This window comes from Varanus komodoensis, unplaced genomic scaffold, assembly GCF_004798865.1.
Source record: "Varanus komodoensis strain SLA01 unplaced genomic scaffold, ASM479886v1 scaffold14_1, whole genome shotgun sequence".
NCBI classification, from domain to species: Eukaryota; Metazoa; Chordata; class Lepidosauria; order Squamata; family Varanidae; genus Varanus; species Varanus komodoensis.
Window position 1 is genome coordinate 10,088,211 of NW_025335438.1, and position 21,495 is coordinate 10,109,705.

Genomic DNA, 21,495 nt, shown 5'->3' on the forward strand with positions numbered 1-21,495 from the left:
AATGAAAACATGGTAACAGCCAGCGGATATGGGGGTCCTGCTGTTTTTCTGAAGCAATCTTTGTGATGCAATGTGGGATTCCACCGAAATAGAGGGAGGAAATCTCTGAGTGAGTCAAGGCAGAGAAAACTCCTCTGTGTCATTCTTTCCATGTCATGTTCACATCAAGGAAGAACTGATATTAGAAAGGGGAGGGTAGCCAGAGAACAATTTGTTCCACTGTTACTGATACCTGACCAGTCAAGAAGTTGCTAGGAGATGCTTTGTACCAACATAATTTAGAACATCATAATTTAGCCTGATGTTTAAAATTAAACTGGTTAAAAAGTGGTCTCACCACAGGCGAAACAGGCAGGTGGCTTACAGCCATCTGCTCCCCATTCAGACCAGACCCCTAATGTTCTGTGCTAAACAAAGCTTCCTTAGAGTCCAAGTCCTTGCCTCCCACACAACATCATATTACCAAGTACAGTTACCATTCATTATTACACTTTTCTTTATCTTGTTTATCTTTTGGTTTGGCTGCCCAGCCTGTTATGGGAGCTACTAGAACAACAATAATACCGACAGACTGCTTGACATCTTTTCTGCAGACTAACAAGGAACCACTTCCCAGAGCATATATCCTCATTTATCATAGGCAGATAAGTGAGAGCAAAGAGGTAAATCACAACTTGTTATGCTTTTATGTGGGGTTGCGTTTATTGTTTTTTCCTTTTAGAAGTCTCCAGAATGGCACTACAGGCCATTTTTTTCTTTGTGCCCCAAGGGAATGGGGATTGAAAACAGAATACAAACTATAGCAAAGCAAAAGCCAAAGAGAAAGAGAGTGAAATAATTTAAGGAGCATATTGCTAAAAATATAAAGCAAGCAACATTTCTTTAAATATATCAGTTGCATGAAAACAGCTAGGGGAGATAGTTTAAGCATTAGATATACTTACTAACACAAGCTAATGGTGGAGATAAAATGCTGGGCAGTAACATAAGACTTACCTATGAATAAACCCAAATGGGACTACCTCTGAGAAGACATGAATAGGATTACAGTGTTAATGGAGCTTCCAGATTCAGAGGCAGTTTTTCTTTGAATACCAATACAGTAGGGGCCAATAACAAGAGAGGACCATTGCCTTCATATCCAGCTTCTTGGCAGCATCTGACTAGTCACCATTAGAAACCCAATGCATAGTCTTGATTACCCTTTGACTTAATCTAGCTGAATTTTTGGATGCCCTTACCACAGTACATATAAGGGAACTATTCAGAGGAAAAGTTTGAAATGCTCTGCTGGACACAGATGCGTCCACATGTGCTTTGGGTTTGCAGTTTGGCAAACAGCTGAATCACAGTGTTCCATCAGCTATCTCTTGGCCTGCACTGATTCATGTAATATAATATAACAGGGTCACAGAATTTTTTTAAGGTTCAAAATGTTTTGAATACCTAAAATCTACCATAGTAACTCCTAGTACAATGTGAAGTGATACTAAAATCTGAAATTTCCAGAAATATGAAGCCGCCTTCATATTCATATGGTAAGTCACCTAGAAAGTGTTATGGCTAAGGGTTGTGGCATACAAATTAAATAAATATTCCTTACACAAATTCCTGCACACCTGTATCAACCGATCATTTGCTTCTGTGTTAGGAAATTGATGAATCACAGATTCACATTCATCAGTTTTTAAATTATTTTCTACAGAATACATGAAAGGAGATGCTACTGCCTGCATTTAGAATTCTGCTTTATAAGGTATTATGTTCTTTAAAACATTCCCCTAGAAACATGTAATTTTTGATCTCAACCCTTCATTTTTTCTGATTTTATTTATTACCATGGGCTGGCTCACACGTACAAACCAGCTGCTTTTTTCTCTCCATGTGATTCTTCTGTGGAAACTGTCTATGGATGTCTCTGTTATCATGGCTGGAAGCTACATAAAATGCTGCTTGTAATTGTGGCCACTGGCTGTATATGCTAAAGTAGTACATATGTTTATATTTTTATTTCATTTGGTCTTTTTTATTCCACAAACCTTTTAATTTCTTTAGATTGTTAGTCAGCCAAGGATACAGCTGTTAATATTTGAAAAAGGGTTGTTAAATGCTCTGAGTGCATGATATGCAGTGAATATAAATCAAATATGTCTCCAACCCCCAAAATTCCACTATCCATGGAATTAGCCTGTAATCTTGTACAAATAATAATGTTTATTACAACATATGGACCTTATATATGTTGGGATGAATTTCTGATGTGTGTGAATATATAAGATAGGGTTCTAAGAGAATGTTCATGCTTAATCCTGTTATCATATGTAAAACATGACTAGATATGGGAAACATTTGGGTAATCCTGCCCCTATCACCTAGGCAGAAGTTAAACCTAAACTGGAATCAAGTTTTAATAAATATTATTTTGTTCGGTATGATCCTCTCAATATCTGGAAATAATTCTAACTAACTAATCCAACTAAGCATCTTAACATTTCTTGCTAAAATTAAGTAATTCATGCTAATGGTAGTGTGTGGCATTCTAAATACGCTACTCATGTTGGAAGTTTTATTCTTCACTAGCGTATTTGCCTTAGTTCTCTATTTGAATTTTTCTAAGGAAATCTCTATTTGATAGTCAGTGAAAGAGCATTGGGTGTTTACTCTGGACTCCAGAAGCCTGTAAGATAGGAATAATAGTTATTTGCTTTCCTTGTTTAATATAAGAATGAAACAAATGCATTCTTAACAAAAAGAGGAGTAAAAGTGGTTCCCTGCTTGCTAAATGAGCTAATGGAATCCCTTGGCCAAAATAACGACCAAACCAGACCCACATATAAGCTGTTTGTGTTCTTGCCATGCATGTGAAAGTAATTTCTGCCCATGGCATGAAGTAATTTGCACCTGGCAATACATGCAGATGTACCTAACAGTACCTTGGTACAGATGTAGTGGCAAACCACCGCGGGTCAATTTCCCATGGGGCTTGCCATTTTGTATTTTGAAGATTCAAGCCATGGCAGGACATGCTTCAATTTGTGGTTCCATGTGAATGTGGCAAGGGTGGGTTGTTGGGGTGGATAGAAAGCTACTCAGAACCTACAGCCTGTTGCACAGGGACTTGTAACTGCCCCCATCAACCCACTTTCACCAGGTTCACACACAAAAAGCTGCAGGATGTCCAGCCATGACTTGAATTCTCAAAATGGTGGCAGCATGCACCAGAACAACAAGCTCTTCATGGAAATTCATGTGCAAACTGGCCTGGAGAGAAATCATCCTCCTAAGCGTCACAGGAAAACATGACTTACATCATGGCCAAAATGATCCCACCAAACCAAGTGCCTATATGTATGCCACACATTCAGGGAAGAGCTGCTTGAATTTTCTCCTCAGGCTACAGCTACTCCTGCCACATTGATGGGTGCTCTAAAGCAGGGGTCCTCCAACCTTTTCAACAGGGGGCCAGTTGAAAGGCAGCGGGGGCAGGGGGGCTGGTGAGGCGGTGGTGGCAGCAACAGGCATGCACATGGCGAAGCAGCGGCTTGCTCACTCAGATATCTCCAAGGAAGTCCAAAATGATATCTGAGTGAGCAAGCTACCCCCTCACCGCACATGCGGTGAGGCAGCAGCAAGCACGTGTGGCGAGGCGGGCAGCAGCGGGTGCAGGTGTGCGGAGTCCAAAACCTCTGAGGTGGGCCAGATAAATGGGCATGGTGGGCCAGATCTGGCCCGCAGGACATAGTTTGAGGATCCATCCTCTAGAGTCTAGAGGATTTCTGTCCAAATCTCAGGAACCAGCAATCAGAGTTCATTGTTCTTTGGTGGGTACAATCTTCTGGATCCCAGACTGTTATTGAATCTTGGAGATAACATGCTATATAAAGTGTGCATTTAATGACAATGTTTAAAAATGGCTGGCAATGGTTTGAAAAGTGTTTCAGGACTACAGTAAGGAAAGCAGTTATGCTAAGTTCATTATGTCTCCTTCATGATTTCATTCTAGGCTTGTAGCCTGGTATAATTCAAAATCAGCTTGACTTTTTCTCTATATTGTCATCTTTTTCAAATACATGCTTTCTAGAAACTCCAGCACCTCAAGCCTTAACATGTTATGTCAGAGCATAAATAATTCATTAAAAGCAGAATAAATTCATTAAAATATGAATTCCTCATAGGGACATCTTATGTTCAACAATTTTCAGGCACAGATGGGAACAAGATTGCATATCTTTGGGTTCTCCAGTGGTGCATTAACTAAACAAAAAAGACAACATTACTTGTTTTGGGAGGCGTTATTAGAGAAGGAATCTTTGAAGACCTCACACAAAAGATTCTCCTATGTTTAGACATTAATGTAAACAACTAATTTAATGCATCACTAATGTTATACAATAGATGCCATCTTTCAACATGACCATGAGTAAGAAACTGATGTAATCTGAGAGATATTTCAAAGTAATTAATTTGGGAATAGGAAAAGAACTTCTATTGTATAAACTTTCCTCCCCCTGCCTCCATGTGTGTGTGAGTTTCTAACAAAATTAAAAACTGTGATAATTATAGATTTGTTAAATAAAGTTAAGATATAATAGCTGGTTTCTAAAATCTAAAATTTTCACAGTACAATTGTTAAGGGTCGATTTTTTAAAAAAAAACCTATCCCTTGAATTAAGAAATGATGACTGTTTTGTTTTTTTAACACTGCCTTCTAAGTACTATGGCAGAAAAAAACATATTTTAATAACATCTCTGTAATTGTCGTAGAGATGTTGGTCAGCCTTTTCATGCATTACAATTGTTTGCTTTGCTTTTTGTCTCATCCCTGTGTCCTTAAATTTGCTTATCGTGCTTCTTTTCCCCTTGTATTTCCTTACCCTCCTATGTTTCCTGTATACTCTTCAGTCAAAAATGTTGCATATTCAAAAATACGGACTTGTGCAACCCTGATTTTCTCATTTATTTCTACGTTTTAAGTCCTTATTACCAAACTTGCTTGTAAATGTTTTCAAGAAATTTCGTGACTCAGGCTAGAAATCCTGGGGTTAGCTGAATGGAAAGCTTGCTTGGCTGACATTCCACTCAGCCTACTCCCTTTTCCCACACCATGGTATATTTTGAAGGTAATTCATCTACCCAGAATACTGATTATATTTCCTTTGCTTGTTCAGCTGAGAAATCCTTAAGCTAGACATATACAAGTTCTAATGGTTTTGGGGGGACTAGGACTTTTTGCCTTTAACGTGGGCTTCTACTATTGTATCCTTAATACAACTGGGAGAATCTCCTCTCCCTCCTTTGACTGTAGGATTCCATGCCTTTGCCCACCTTGGTGCCTAGCCACATCTGTGTACAACATGCATACTTTCTTGTTTGATGTTTCAATGCTACTAAGGGGGAAGTGAAGAGGCTGTATTCAAGGGCAAAAGACATAATGATACTTCAGGTTAATAAGGTTGCTGGAAGTCCTGGCTCATAGTTTTTTAGATCCTAGCCCAAGTGTTTTAATATGCGCTTTTGCCACATGTCTGGGCAATCCATCTCAGTTGATGGCCCTGAGCTTTAGTATTTAGAATTTAGAAAAGTGGGGCTCTACTACAAAATCTTCCATGTGTAGTTGTTCAGAACAGGGTTCCAGCCACTTCATTCCATTTCTTCCCACTCCACACCCACCATGCAGCAGTCAGCATTCCATAGGCACTGAGAATGCTCAGACCTTATGGGGCTGTTCTGGGGAATTCCTCCCATACGCCTGAATTTTTTTGGCATATTTGTACCTGCTAATAGCTCCTTCTTGCGCATGGATGTTACCATTTTGGCTATATATGTAGAAGTTCTCTAGGCTGAAGACCAGTGATATTAGTATAAGAATTTTATGTATCAGGTTTCATCCTGGAGAGTTGTTTGCCACCATGGAGCCAATTCATTTTAATAGTCTCTGCCAAGACGTCTACTTTCAAGTCTATAATTGTGGAGAGTAGGCCAGTTTTTCACTCACTGCAGGCTGTGCAGTAGAAGTCATTATCAGGTTCTGAAGTGGAGTAGAAGGAGGCACAGGAACAAGTGGGGGCTGAACCTTCTGAAGCTCCTTCAGGTTTGCTTAGTGAAATTTCTGTTTTGGAAGAGATAGAAGGGTTTTCAGCAGGGAAGGGGGAGCAGATGCAGAACCCAGTTCTTGACTCGGTAAGGAGGCATCAGAAGAGACAAGCTGCTCAGCTGGAGGGGCTCTGTCGCTCCTGCCACCTAGCTTTTCAATGGCAAGAGGTTATTGTGAGGTTGGGGCCGATAGCCTTACTGAAAGAGAGGGACTGCGGGGTGGATGTCCACTTTGGATTCAAACTATTTAGAATTAAACTATTCTGTCAGCTGTGAAGTCATAATAAAATAACTGCATTTTAAAAGATTATTTTGAGTTTTTGGAACTTGAAAGGAAGAGTAGTTTGTGACAATAACTCATTTAATTAACTCAGTACCTCAAAACTTACTCATAGAGTAAGAGTTTATTCTGGGATATGTGTTGTGGATCACAGGAATGCACTTCCTGATTTCCTGAAAGAACAGCTGATATATTCTGATGTTTGTTGTTCCTCTGATGAATGACAAAAAATTAACAGCTCATACAACAGACATAACCAAAATTATGGAAGTGTACATGATTCCATTATTAAGGACAGACTTCTGAAATCTTCAGCACTTCACAACGAAGAAAGACAGACTTCTGTCTCAAATAAACATATAGCAAGCATGCTACCAGCTACTCTGTGTTGTGAGCCAGACCCTTTCTCTTACCCTTAGGCTCCAAAATGCAAGACAATCCTTTACAATGCAGATCTTTACTGACACTGGCCATCTGTTAAACTGAAAAGCTAAGTCTCTGCTCAGGTGAAGAGAGTTGAACCCAACAGTTCCTCCACCTTAGTAATACTGCAGCTCCATCCTCAGAGTGGCTCCTGCTGGTGGAGACCCGGCCAACAAGACCTATGCAAGACTTCTAATAGAGTAGCTCATCTCTCTGGACACCATGATCATCATGGGATCATGGACAAAGTTAGGCATCTGTTCTCCTTCCTCTCCTAAATTCTTGCTGTCTCTTCCAAAACAGACCCACTGTCATAGTCCACCTGAGAAATGACAGGAAGCTACCTTGATGGATCTTCAAGGGCTTCTCTCCCCCAACCCCCAATCTCCCTACCCCTTTCTCCTTCCTTAAAATCATCTGACACATGCTGATGAACAGTCGGCCAGGAGTAAATGCCTGGCCCACTCACTACATGTGTTGCACTTTTAGTTTATAACATCCTAAAGGATCTCTTTTTATGCTGGTGTCCTGTGTTATGTTGCATTCTAAAAGATTATGTGAGGATATTTTATTTATTTATTTATTAAAACGTTTTTATGCCGCCCCATTCGCCGAAGCCTCGGGGCGGCTTACAAGAATAAATTAAATAATTATAATCATAAATTAAAAATGTAAACATAAGAATAAAGTACAACCATACAATATAAAATAAGCCGCCCTGGCCAGATAAAATTCAATAATATTAACATTTAAAATGCTGCTTGAATAAAAAGGATATCCATATTTAATGTGAATTTCTATTTAATCCTTTTTTCTGCTAATTCAAGTTAGAGTGAGGCTGGTGCATATTGCTCACTGATGATTCATTATATTGGATAAATTCTCAATGGAATCAAATAAGTGCAGATTTATACAACTCTTAAATGTGAATTCCACAGGAGACCAGCTTTTTCTGAATTGTATAGATTCCACAGACTGGGTTTCCTTAATTACAGGGGGAAGGGGTTCACATTGTTGTTTGTTTGCAAATGTGTACTTGCATTAATTCACATTAGAATTAGTAAATGAACATTAGTAAATGAACAAAATTTTCATACAAAAAAAAATAAAAAATCCAGTTCTGTTAGTGACCTGTTTCACATGATCACTGCTGCCCACCATAGCTGAAATAAACCCTGTGCTACAGTCAAGGCCAGTGATGGCTTTCTATCCAGAGCGATAATCCACCCTGCCCAGGTTTATATGTCACAGTGAGGTGCAGCTTGGGATATTCAGAATGTTGGCTGATGCCAGGGATCATGAGAAGTGGCTCAGGGACTGGACCGTGGAATGATAGTTGGCTAACAATCTGCAAAACATAGAATGGATTTAACAAAATGTGTACATCCCCACTGATGATACAGATAGTGTTTTAAATAAGTCTTTGCAGTGAGGTTACATGTCATAAGTTTTTAAACCCAGGGTGACAGGAGCTACTGCTGTACTTTCATGTTGTCCAGCAGTGTGGAAGCAATTTTGACATACAGCTGGAATGATCAAACTGAACTAATTTTTCTTTCCAGCTCCACTTGACATGACGCTCAGAGGCACTTGGAAATTATTAAACTCTACAATGTGTTTGGTGGATTTAACTTCCTCAGGAAGATTGTTTATGAAGCTATAATATGAAAGGGCTTGTGTTCTGAAAACAGTACAGTAAAATGTGAGACTCTCCATTCATTTGTTTTTAATTATGTCTTATATTCGATTTGCAAATTGCAATTCTTTAGTTTTGAAGGGAAAAGTTGGTCTTTAATTTTTTTTCTCACTTGGACAGTTATTTTTTTCTTCTTTATATAACATAGAATGTATGTGAATGTAAATTATATATTTTCTTTATTAAAATCATGGTAGATTCTTTAATTTGGGTGTTGTAGATTTTAGATTTTAAAAGCAGAAGAAGTCAGACGCTATAGAAAACTGACATTTAAGGTTTGGTATAGACACATTATACTGAATTCTTAGAATTAAAAAAATAGGTTACAAATCATCAAGCTGTTTAGATGAAGCAAATCTGGCAATTTTTCCATGACATTGGTACCCTACAAGGAATGATGCTTGTGCTGGGATAATAGTCTGAGTCAAAGCATAAACATGTTACACAACTGGCTTGTAAAAATTCATTGTAGTCCTACGAGCTGTAGAAAAGGCTTTCATGCTCTTTTGATTTATATTTATTTATACTATTTTATATGGGAATTAGATAGAGAAACAGATAATGGGATATCATACTTTAAGGCTTCCCAGAACCTGAGTCACCAGAATGAAGCAAACTGCTGTAACTCAGAAAATGTTGTTATTTCTTTGTAATACTTTTGATTTTGTGAAGAACAACTGGAACTGGATAGTCCAGAAGTTAGAGATAGGAGCCTTTCTTTTACATTTATGTAGTGATAATGAAGTTTTTGAATGATCCCTAATTACTTTTGCAAACACAGCCTGATATTCAATTAAAAAGAGTAACTTTTCCCAGAGAAAAGATCTATGACATGTTTTACAATGAGATCCCACTAATGGATAGGTTTTGTTCAATGTGAAGTTATTTTTGTTTACATCAGGCATGTGCCCCTGCTACAGAGCCAAATTCAATGCTGGCAAAAAACCCCCCCACAAAGTATAAACATAAATGCGTCAAGATGCTAACCAAAAAAGAAAAAAATGCATTTTTAGCACTGCAGAATGCTAAAAGAGTCAAACTTAGCTTGCATTTTACAGTTTTACCATTCCATAGCCACCACGGAGCACTAAAAGGGTTGGATTTAAGCCGTTTTTGGCACTACAAGCTAAATTTAAGTCCTTTTAGTACTATGGAGCAGTTTGCTGTCAGTAGCATACCACCAAGTTTTCCCCCAGCATCCCAAATAATGCAGTCCATGGTGGGGAGGACAGTGCAGAAGCCCCCTGGACAACCCAAAGTTGTTCGTACCTTGTTCACACCAAAGTTAGTATTTGGGCTTTGTATCTTCAGACTGCAGTTGAAGACTAGGAAGAAAGGTTCTAGCCTTCCACGACATCTCATCTTCTCTGTGAAGACACATTCATTCAAGTCCCATCTGCACTCTAAAGCAGTATAGCCCAAACAAGTTCACTACCTCAGTAAGAAGTAGGCTCAAAGTAATATTATTGAGGAAGAAGAATAAACTTCTCTTTTAAAATACAGGCTGTTTATTCAACAGAAGTAGAAACTTCAGAGCCACTACACTGCAGAAATACTTCATGAACAGACCAGAATAACTAACTGATTTAGAAGTTGCCTTCTGTGACATTTTTATGCTCTCTCCTCTTGTTAATCACCAATTATATATAAAAATATTTACTAAATCCTTTTGCTGTGTGAATGGTGTTTTATGAAAGGGTTACATGGAGCAGGAGGATGTGGGAGGAAGACTTCTTGGGTGTAATTAAGAAACCTGTTGAGAAAATAGGCAACTATTGACAGGCCTGATTCATGACTGAGTGACTGTTCTGCTAGTCTTCACATGATCCCCACAGAGAGAAAGCTTTGACCACCTGCTAAACAAGGTCTGTTTGAAGTTTCTTTTTAACATTTCCAAGACGTTAATTCAGCAGGACAGCTCCACTGGGGTTCTCAGTGTCACCAAATCAGCAGCTGTTGAGGTCCATTCACTTCAGCATGAAATGTTTACACAAGGGCCTCCCCCACTTAAAATTTATTTTATTTGTGACAACAGAAAAATAAATAGGCAAGTGAAATGTTTGCATTATCTAACTTTTATATATGTGAAAATTACTTTGCGTTACCACTGTATTGGTAGTTATTCTGTTTATATGTTAGTCTGGACAAGGATCGAAGATAAATAGGATGGTCCATAATTTGCTTTTGCTTTTTATTATTCTTTCAAACATACTTTGATGTTGACAATAAAGGAGAACAAGTAGATATATAATAGAAGCACTTTATAGCACAGGTTGTAATGTCTACTCAGAAGTAGGTCACATTAAGTGTAGTGGGGTTTATTCCAGGTACGTGTGTATAGTTTTGTAGCTTGCGAGGTGATTGTTACATTAAGAGAAAAGAAACTCTTACGCAAATTGCCAAGTTTATCAATAAAACACTGTTTTCTGGGAAATTGAACAGCATGTCTGGTGCTCAAAGCCTTGAATAGTTCAGTGCTTTTATTTGTTAGATATACTGTCGGTTGTAAATAGAAGCCTTGTCTTTCTGCAATAGAAGACTTATTTTCAGCCTTGGGTAGTATAACCACATATAAATACTCTGATCCAAAGTATTTTCTTTTCTCTTTATCAATCTTGTTAAGTCTTAAGTGATTTTTTACAAGTTTGTTAATGTGCTCCATTCTTTCAGCTGTGTTTTTCCTCCCCAGAATTATCAGATTTCGTTATATGGGAAGAATTATCAGCTCAACCCATTATACAGCAAAGCAGTACTAAGTCTGTCTGGAATTTGCTGCTCTTTCATTTTACAGGGAAAATATTGTGTAAATCAGGCTCTCTGGTTTCAGTGGGAGGCACAGGGTTGAACAGCATCCATTTGTCAAATTGATTGCTCCTTGGTGAGGTTGCCTTTGCTTGTCTTTGAACAGAAGTGAAATTCTATGTGAAGCTCCTTTCTGTCATTTACACTAACATCCATCCTCTTAATCCAAGGCCTCAGAGAAAAAAACAAAAAAACAAAAATAAAACAAAGTGTTGGCACAATATAATCAGTCACTCAAGTTGTCTGTCATCTATTTTTTTAAAAGGAAATTACTTTTAAGTTAGTGGAGCAGAAAATTGTGGAAAATTGGGAATAGGGCTGCAATGAAGAGGAGAAATTTAAAAATAAAGAGAAGACATCCTGCCTGCTTCTAAATCATCAGGATCTGTTCTTTGTTCCTGTAACTAGGGAATATTAATTCAACTGTTCTTTGTTTTGATATTACTGGTATGTTAAACAATGGTATGTGTAGTTTTAAAAAAATCAGTTCTTATTTCAAAGAGTTCTAGATAAGCTGTACATCCCTGTGTTACAAAATTCTCTTTCATAGATTCTCTCTCTGTCTCTCTCTCTCTCTCTCTGTCTCTCTCTCTCTTTCTCTAAGAGAGAAATTCTATGTTGCCAGTACAGAAACTAAGGGGCCAGAGGATTGTTAGACTTCCAAGATCTGAGATCAGAGACAGCACTGCATCCTTCACGTTTCTGCCTTGCAGCCTCTCTAAAAATAATAATGCTAGCTGCTCTTTGGGGTTGGAAAAGTGACCTCAGAGAGGGGGAAATAAGGCAATTTTAGGGAGCAAGGAGGAAAGGAGACTGAAGATGCTAAGGTACAAATTATCTTGATGCCCCTTCTGCCTTCTTCTCTTGCCCTCTAAAATGCTCCACCTAGGCAGGCCAAAAAACCCCATTGAGCAATGTATGCAGGACATAGGATGACTGCAAGTCTCTGTGTTTGGGAGCTTATGGCCATTGTGAGAGAACTGCATTCTAACAGAATTAATTGTGAGCATCAATACTCATGGCTTATCCAGTCAGGACAAAGGGTTGCCGTCCCACGTTTTTAACTTTGCAGGATATTCCTACAAATTATCATCAAATTGAAATAATGTGATATGTAGCCCACATATAAACTTGGGATGAGTAGGGGAAAGGTTAAGTTTTGCTACTACTTTTAAAGGGATTTTATGAAGTGTATTTGCTAACATGGGTAGTACATGTGAGGTGAGAATAAGTAGTCTCTTAAGCATCAGCTCTTAGCATCAGCAGTTCCATGTTAAGTAGCACAGAGGACAAGCTATAACTCTATGGAGCCCTATAGGCCAATGGCCACGTAGTCAAACAGTGGTTTTCTAACACCACTTAATGGAATCCCTTCAGATACAGCTGAGTTCCTTACAAAATTGTGTCTCTAAGCCCTATCTTAGCTAGGCAGTCCAAGAGGATACCAGTAGTGCTGAAACATGTCAAGACATCCAGCAAGGCCAGTAGAAATATGTTCCTTTTATCTAGCTTCCCGTCTAGATCATTCATCATAATGACTAATGCTGTCTTAGTTCCAAAGAATGACTACCAAAGAAAGAATAAAGAAAAGTGTTCTCTTAAGGAATTCTGTTTCCGTCATTCTTTTACCTGCTCTCACACCTTGCACAAGATGGATAGATTTGAGACTGGCTGGTAGCTTTGAGGCAGGAAGGAATGATCCAGAACTATGTCCTTCAACACCAGTGGAATAACTACATCCCGTAAAGAGACATTTATTGCTTCTACCACCTAAATAGACAGTGCCTTTCTCAACCACCTTAAGCAGCCAGGAAAGGCATGGGTAAAGTGGCCACTTGGTTAGACTCAAATGCACAAGCCACTTGTTGACATTCTGGTACAAAAGAACTGAATTCTATCCATAAAACTGCAACAATCAAATTGTGAGCATTGTATCGTTTTTTTCTCAAATAGCTTCCAGTGTATCTCCAAAAGTCTTTTTTCTTGCTCTTAGCCTTGCCAACTTCAGCTCATTTTCTGCTTTAACTTCCCTGACATTGGACTGGATCCAACTTTAGCCATGGTTGGAGTAGACACATTGAAACAATTGGGACTTCAGTTAGCCATGGCTACCTTAACTCCCTTTCATTCATCTGAGACAATTCTAAGCATAATTAAGTCTGAGTCCAACTGAGTAACCCTACAACTCTAGGCAACTTGTCTGTATTCACTTGTCCTTCAATTTCTTATACATATTCCTTTTTCAGATCATCCTTAAAGCCACATTTTGTACAGCTATGTTTACTGGTTTGCTTTTGTTTGCAAAGATATCTCTCATTTTCCTTTCCTTCTGGAATAGTTTATCATCATGCCTTTAGTCACTCCTTCAGGAACTCATCACCATCTTCATCTTCTTTTACCATTAGCATATCTAATAATGCAATCATTCCTGGCATTCACTAAGCTTATTAAGAACAGCTTTCCTGAAATCTAAGATAAACATTTCACTAGTTTTCCCATGTTCACATGTTTTGCTTTGTTTTTGTTTTAGCTTTCCATAGTTTTTAATTACATACGGCACAGTCCTATAAACTTCTGGTCTTTCTTCAGCCACTCATGGACTTGGTTCTTTCTAAACTTGCATAGAATTGCACCCTTGGTTTTCACATATTCTTTAGTTTTCATAATATCATGAATTCCACAATTACATAGTCATTTTCACCTGAAGTTCCTGCTTTTTTAGCCCTATTAACCAACCTATATTTGGTAGTTAAGCCAGAGTCGAAGATAGCCAATTCCTTTGTTCCTCCCTCTACCTTCTGGAAGATGAATTCATCAACAAGACATGTTGAGATATTTTAGAGATTTCCTGCTGAGTGGAGTTTGTCTTCCAGCAGATTATCAGGGTAGTTGATACTTTCTTGCTTTAGTAATTTGCTTCAGGAAAGCATCAGTTAAAGCCTTGCATTGATTTGATTTGATATATTTCTACATTCATTTTTATCCATATGCTGCCATATTTGTTCCCTTGAATTTTGTGCAGACATACGCATCATTAATATTTAATGCTATGGTGCCCCATCCATTCTAAAACAAACAAACTAACTAAACAAGCCATATCCTTCAATTGCTACATTCATATTTTTATTACAAATCTCTGTACTCTACCTTCCAAAATACAGATTCTTCCAGAGTGGATGAAGATAAAGCAAAGATACTTTGAAAAAAACAAAATAATGATGTTCAATAATAACTCATAAGGATTCTTCCCACTTCCCTGTTGATGGTAGAAAGGAGGAGCAGTCAAGCTGTAGCAGGCCTTGAGGTATCTTTCCCTGATTGGTTAACTACCTCCTTCCCTTCCTCTCTTGGCAAGGTAGGGAGAGCCTGAAGTGATCTTCATCCCCCTCTTGTTCAGTTCTTGGCAATCTACCTGTGTTGAAGGTATTGCTGCTGTATGCCAGGCTAATAAATAGGACACCAGCAGCATCCTAGACTTGATCTTGGAGGAATATGCTGACTAGTCTTTTCTTCCAAAGGCCTGGTTAGAAAAGATGGGAATAATATTGTTTATTTGTTTATTAAATTTCTATCTTGCCCTTTTTTCTTGCAAAGACCTCAAGGCGGCTTACAATATGGTCCTCCTCTTCCTGCTCTCAGTCTTATCCCCACAGCGGTTCTGGGCTGAGAGTTTGTGAGTGGCCCATAGTCACCAGTTGGCTCTATGGCTGAGTAGACACTAGAACCCAGATTGCCTCAGTCCCCGCCATATGTCCTTAACCACTACACCACACTGGCTTTCCATTTAGTGCAGCTTTGCCCATCTGAGTTCTCTGTGCTGTAGCAGGCAAGACCTTTGGAATGAGAAGAGGGCCCAGGTAGATCCTGAGTATCTTTTCCCTCTGGGTAAAAGCAAATGTTTTCCCTGGTTTTCCATGAAGCTAATGGCAATGAAAAAAGTGGGATGGTGACTAGGATAACACTGGTAGAAACTTCAGACTGGTTCCCACAAAACACAGGCTGGCCCAGTGTGAATCCCCCAGAATCCCACAGGAAAGTTCTTTCAGGTGGTCTAAGGACTGTTATATTCTGACTTACAAGAAAAAAAATATTGACTACTCTATAGCCCATTGTGAGAAATTGCATATTTTGCAGGTAAAATTGCTAACTTACTTGCTAGCTTGGATGCCATGATCAATACAGTTCCAGTGAATGTATTCTTGGCCTATGTTTGTCCAGGTTTAATGGATACTTTTCAATTTGTACAGCTTGAGAATCATTGGAATAGCTGGACCCACTGGTTATGGAATGGAAGCTGCTTTGGATGGATAGCCTACTCTGAAAACTGGATAGGAGAATTTGTCCCTGTTGGTTCTGCTTGTCTTGTCAGTAGCTTTCAGTACCACTGAACAAGGATATCACAGGATTCCCCTGAGGTGATCTATCGGATGGTACTAGGAAGCACTGTTCTGTGATAGCATTGGTTCTTCTTGGAGGAGCAGTTGCAGAAGGTGGTGCTGGGAGAGTTCTGTTTAACACCTTCCTACTTCCTAGTCACCATTGAAGGTATACACAAGATTGCACCACAGGAGGAGGATACAGATGCTCTACTGGTGAGGATATAAGACTGGATTTTCCTGGGAACTGTCAGGCTCTGGAATTCCCTGCCAAGGAAGATTGAATTCCTCTTTGTTGTCTTTCCACCAGAAAGCAAAGGCTTTTTTTTTTCACCTAGGCCTTTAGCATGTAAGGTGGTCTGCTGCAGAAGGTGGTTTTAACTTTATGGGTGCTATTTATTTCTTTTATTGCTTTGTTTTAATTTTTGTTTTATTATTGTTGTTATGCTTATTAAGTTTAATTTTTGATGGGAATGTGGAATATAAATTTAATAGACAGACATCTCATGGTCCCAGAACTCAGACGACTCTTTCCTTCACCATCTGCGTTGCCATCTGAAGTATTCTTCTTTCTCCCAAAGTTACTCATTTTCTCCTTGGAGCTTCAGAGTCAGATGTGATAGTTTCATAGTTGTACCTGGTACTGTCATTTGGTCCCACAAGGAGAAACAATAGGATAATCAACTTGGATGTTTGTCTCAAGAAGGCATCATACTTGAGTTAATAGGTCCAGTCAGCATATAGACACTTCTGTGCCATTCAGTAGGGAGTTCCCAACCACCACCCTTCTCTTTCTCCTGTAGAAGATAACTAAGTCACCTTTTCTATTCTTAAAGGGTTGATAGTCTCACATTTTATCATTTCTAACCCTTTGGGCTAATTGAAATAACTTAACTGACAATCCCTCAATAATCATTTTAAATTCCATTGTTCCTTTTGTGCACTACAATTAGTTGTTCGAGATTGTGATCTGAAAGAAACACTGGTCATTTTTTACTCTGCCTTTTTCCTTCTTAAATGTAACATGAACATGTGGAATTTGTGAATGTCAGAGAGGCCCTTTAGATCAGTCTTGATTAGTTTATTTTTCTTAGTAAAGATTTTGATAGCTGAGTAAAGCTTTTGCTTGAAAGAGCATTCCTGATTCCTCTACAGAGGAATGAAATATTGTTAAAGCCAGTTCTGTGCTAAAATAGTGAGAAACTATTTAGGTAACTGGATCTTTGATGGAGTGAAGGCTTAGATTGAAAGTTGAGTATTCAATTGCCCTTTTCCTCATAATTCTTCTTCCTTTAACCTCAATAGTGAATTTTAAAGTTATGGCTTAATTGCATAGCCTCATTTTGACCATTAGAATTCTGCCTTAAAGCAATTTATTATGGCTTTATATCCCTGAAGCAGCAAGATGATAATATTGTATTCTAGAGTAGAGAAACATCTTCACAAGATTAATGATATTCTCTGAATACATATTTCACATAAACTCATTGCCAGCTTTAATACCTATGTCATAGTCTGTATTGAAATGAGAGCTCAATTACTACAGTAGGTCATAGAATTGTGTATATCCTGAGCAGAATACCTCAAAAGTGTATACTTGGCCTTGTTCTAGGTAAAGGTCTGGTATAAAATGTATCCATATCCAGGCACCAAAAGAAGTGCAAGGTGATGTTAGTGTTGGGTGGTATGAGCATACTCTGAGTGTCTAGGATGGGGCATAAGGGCTGATGATATTCTTACCCCTCCAAAAGCTACCGATACCTCATTCTTTCAATCAGAGAAGCCTCATCAACAATGGCTACTATTATTCCATTGAAGAGACAGTGACATTTCCCAGCCTAATGCCAAGGGGTCACTGGAAAGCATGGTTATGCCACGACTAGGAGAGTGAGCTCAATGCTATGCTCTGCACACCACACACATTTCCTGTATTTTAAGCCCACAGAACAGCTCAGCAACTCCTCTGAATGATCTTGCATAAATGTAAAACTGCTGTTAAAATATGGAACACCGCCACAGCAAGTCATAGACTATATGATTAAATGGACACAAAATATTGGCAAAAATATTTATTAGCAGATAAAGGCCACTAAAGTAGAACAAGGCAATGACAAGGTAGCATAGAACTCCAATTATTCTTATAAAAGAAAACATGAATGGGAAGAACTTGGCTAATTGATGGAAATGTCAGACACAAATGGAAAACGTTTGTCATATATGGTGGGAATACCTCCTGGCAAAGAAATGCTGAAGATTGATTAGCAACATAATTGAGAAAGCTCTGGGTTATAACATTTCATTGGATTCCCTATTATCTTCTTAATTACACAGATAGATTTGTCATTCAATCAAATAAAAAACTAACACCATGTTTGTTAAGCTGCAGTAAGAACACTTTATTGTAAAACCTGGAGACCATAAACTTTACCGTCCAAAGTAAAAGTATGGCATTTTGCTGATTGGGCAGATTTAGCACATAAAATGGCAAGAAAGAAAATATTTACAGGAGATGGATCGAGTTTTATTGCATTCAGTAGAATCAGCAAAATATACATTTTTTTTTGTTTTTCACTAATATGATTTAATACATTGGACCATTGCCAGTACTACTCTTATTTGTTTGGTAGCCATTCCTCCCAACACCTGACGCTTTCTGGGTACTTCACAAAGCAAGATGTACAAATAACACAATGGAAGCCATTGCACATCAGTAGAGCTTGTAGAAGGGTGCTCTTTTGACCTGTCCCTTCATGGAAATGAGCATTTCCACTTGTTTCTAGAGTTTCTTTAGAAAGCGTTAATTCCTGTTGCACACACAGGGGGTCCCAAGAGACTAACATTTAAAACATGAAGCAGCATTGCTCCTATCTTACTCTCCTTTTCCCTTCCTTTTCTTTCTTCTCTTTTCTACAGAATCCTCCTGTTAGCTATTATTTACAGGAATAAATTTTCATGTTAAGTCATTCAAAAGTCACGTTTAGACATTATTGAAGGTACACACATCAACACACCAGTATAGTGCAATACTGACTGGAAAGATCCAGATTGAAGTCCACACATGGTTATGAAGTTCACTTAGAGACTGTGGCCAATCACTGGCTTTCAAACTGACTTCACTAGACTTTGTGTGCATAAATGGTGTGAAGCAAAAGAATCCTGTTATGTACCTTTAGTTCCTTGGAGGAAAAGACACAAAAGAAATGTGACAGTACTTTTGAAAAGGGGCTCCTCTGAAAGCTCTGCCCCCAACATCATGCTTTTAGGTCCCTTTTGTAGACATTTATGCATAGAGCACAAATATCTGTAGAGACAGGGTCTCCGCATATACAGAAGAAGAAGCCGCTAAAGAGTGCGGTAGCCTTCTCCCTTAACATGTTTGCACTTTACATGCAGATGTGTGGAAGGACTAGATGGTGCACATGGTATCAAGGCCAGAACTACCTGTCATAGCCCTGGCCCTGCTCCCATGCTGCTACAAGGAAAAAGATGCCTAATAAGGCTAATGGGATTTCTATAAATCAAACAAGAATTTCATTCAGACCTTGCATAAAATGGACAATATAATAAAATATGTAACTCTTCATTCCTACAAGATCATAAATGTGTAGCAAAATACTGAAATGCTTCTTATACCAGTAATTAGGGCAAAAGATTTAGCAAGTATTAAAGCATGTCTCTATTTAGGAAGATTTAAGTATTTTTCCACTTTTATGCTGTAATCAGGTTTCACACTCACAAATAATAGAGAACGTTTTGGAGCTCTGGAGAATCTCTAATTCTCTGAGATGTGATATTGTTTAGGTTGATTAGGCCCTGGTCATAACCAATCAAAACTTTAGGGACAGGGGAACCATTCCTTTTTCCAAACAAGTTTTGTCCATGCAGAAACTTAGGGATCATTACATAATTAAACCAAACCAACATCCCTACACTTCATGCAGAATATTTTGGACTCAAAATATTCAAGGCAATCTCTCAGACCCTTTCCAAAATGCTTTGCATTTTGTTTTCAGAATAACACATTAAAAACAAAAGTTCTGATTGCACCACCTCTTTCAAAGGGAAGTGCACTCTGACCCATCTCTTTACTGTTTAACCACCTTTATCAAAGAAGATTCACTTAGGCCCTCAGAGAATATATCAAAGGGCAGAAAGCTCACAGGATAAAGGAGTACTCTTTTCAAAATCATGATTTTCACAATAGGTTCTGGCTTTGTGAAGTGTTCCCTTTCTTCATTTTCATGCCTTTTTTCAACTTGTACGTGTGTGTTTTGTGTTTTGTTTAAAACTTAGTGTTTAGGTGAGCGAAGTTGATTCATTCATTAGATTTGTGTCTCATTTTTTTTCTTACAAAAGACTCAAAGTGACTTACATCATTTTCCTCCTGCAGCTCTCAATCTTATTCCCACAACAAAAATCCTGTGAGGTGGGTTTGGGCTGATAGTCTATAGCTGACCCAAAGTCACCCCGCTGGCTCCATGACCAAGCAGAGACTAGAACCCAGATCACCTGAGCTCCAGTCCTTCACTCTTAACTACTACACCACACTGGCTCTCAGAATTTTAATTCAGCTGTTATAGTACACACTTAGGTTACACAGAAATAATATTCATTTAAGTATTCGTATATTCAGCACCATTAATCTACATAATGCCTACAGAGATGCATAGACAAAATAGATTCCTGTGCCTCATAAATTATGGTATGAGAGAGAAATAGGAGAAAGCAACAAAAGGAAGGAAAGCATTGTAGAGGGGATGACTGTGGCTAAATAGAACCGCATATACTTAAAACATAACTTGGGATAAAAATTAAGGGAATGACTTACACAGTAAAGAAGGAATTTGAAGGAATAATAGGAAAGAGAGAGGTGAAACCATGCAAAATCTATAGACAGAATTCTGTGCATAACAATATTATTTTCCAGAATTGTTATGCCCAGTTACCATAGGATTTTATGGACTGAAGAACTACTTATGAATTAGACATGGTTAGCTAATCCAGTCTTCAGAAGACTGGTGCTATGTCCTCCCAGTGCAACATCAGGGAGTGAACAGCCATATCCTGTACTAGTTCAAACTTCAGAACTGTTTTCAAGGGATGGATTCCTTTTCAAGCACATTGGAATAAATGACCGGTATCACATCTCCATAAGGGATTGCTTATTTAGTCAGACGCTGTGGGGCACACTTGGCATAGATCTGTCTTAGATCAAAAGGAAAACCAGAACTAGGATTCATCAAGGTACTGTTGATGCCTAAATCTCAGCATGTGCTGAGCAAGCAGCCTTATTACACTGTGAAAAGGAGAAAGTGGGGTGGGGAAATGAACTCTTATATGTTTTTTTCATGGAGATATTTATATATTTAGAAAGAGCACATTCAGATCTTGGCTGCAATGAGTAAAAATCTGAGAACTCAGGTAGGGGTGTGTGTGAGTGTGTTGGGGCAAGAGGGTCTTAATGCTTGGAACCATTTGCACATGTTACATGAGAACAAGGCCTGGTTTGCCAAACTGTATGATAGATTTTTGTTTTCTGCAATGCCTCTTCATTGGAGAAAAAGTGCTGCATGAGCACTTCACTTCTTATGTGTAAGTTTATAGTTAGAAAGTAATGTATGAAAACATCCTCAATCCAATACCTAACAGACAGGTCCCAGAATTATGAAAATACTTCCAGCATCCTGAATGTTCATGATATACTGATTGCATGAGAAAACTGAGCTTGAAGGTTAGAAGTAGGAAGAGCTGGTAAGGGATTATGAGGAGCTGTGCAGCCTGTACCTCTTCTTGAGGTATGCTATGACTTCCTTCTCGAAGCATTT

At 38.5% G+C, this 21,495-nt stretch overlaps 1 protein-coding gene across 6 annotated transcripts in view; it reads left to right on the forward strand.

Annotated features, from left to right (window-relative positions):
- The window catches only part of STAU2 (staufen double-stranded RNA binding protein 2), a 169,260-nt gene that overhangs the window by 108,705 nt on the left and 39,060 nt on the right, over positions 1-21,495 (forward strand). For 2 of the 6 annotated variants that reach the window (XM_044423932.1, XM_044423930.1), the window contains one exon: positions 531-662. The exons of 1 other annotated variant lie outside the window; for it this stretch is intronic. In XM_044423932.1, the coding sequence (XP_044279867.1) occupies positions 531-662 (132 nt within the window). Of the gene's footprint in view, positions 1-530; positions 663-1,705; positions 1,752-8,358; positions 10,127-21,495 lie in introns of those variants that run through there. 3 more of the 6 variants (XM_044423933.1, XM_044423934.1, XM_044423935.1) reach the window with 3 other exon arrangements.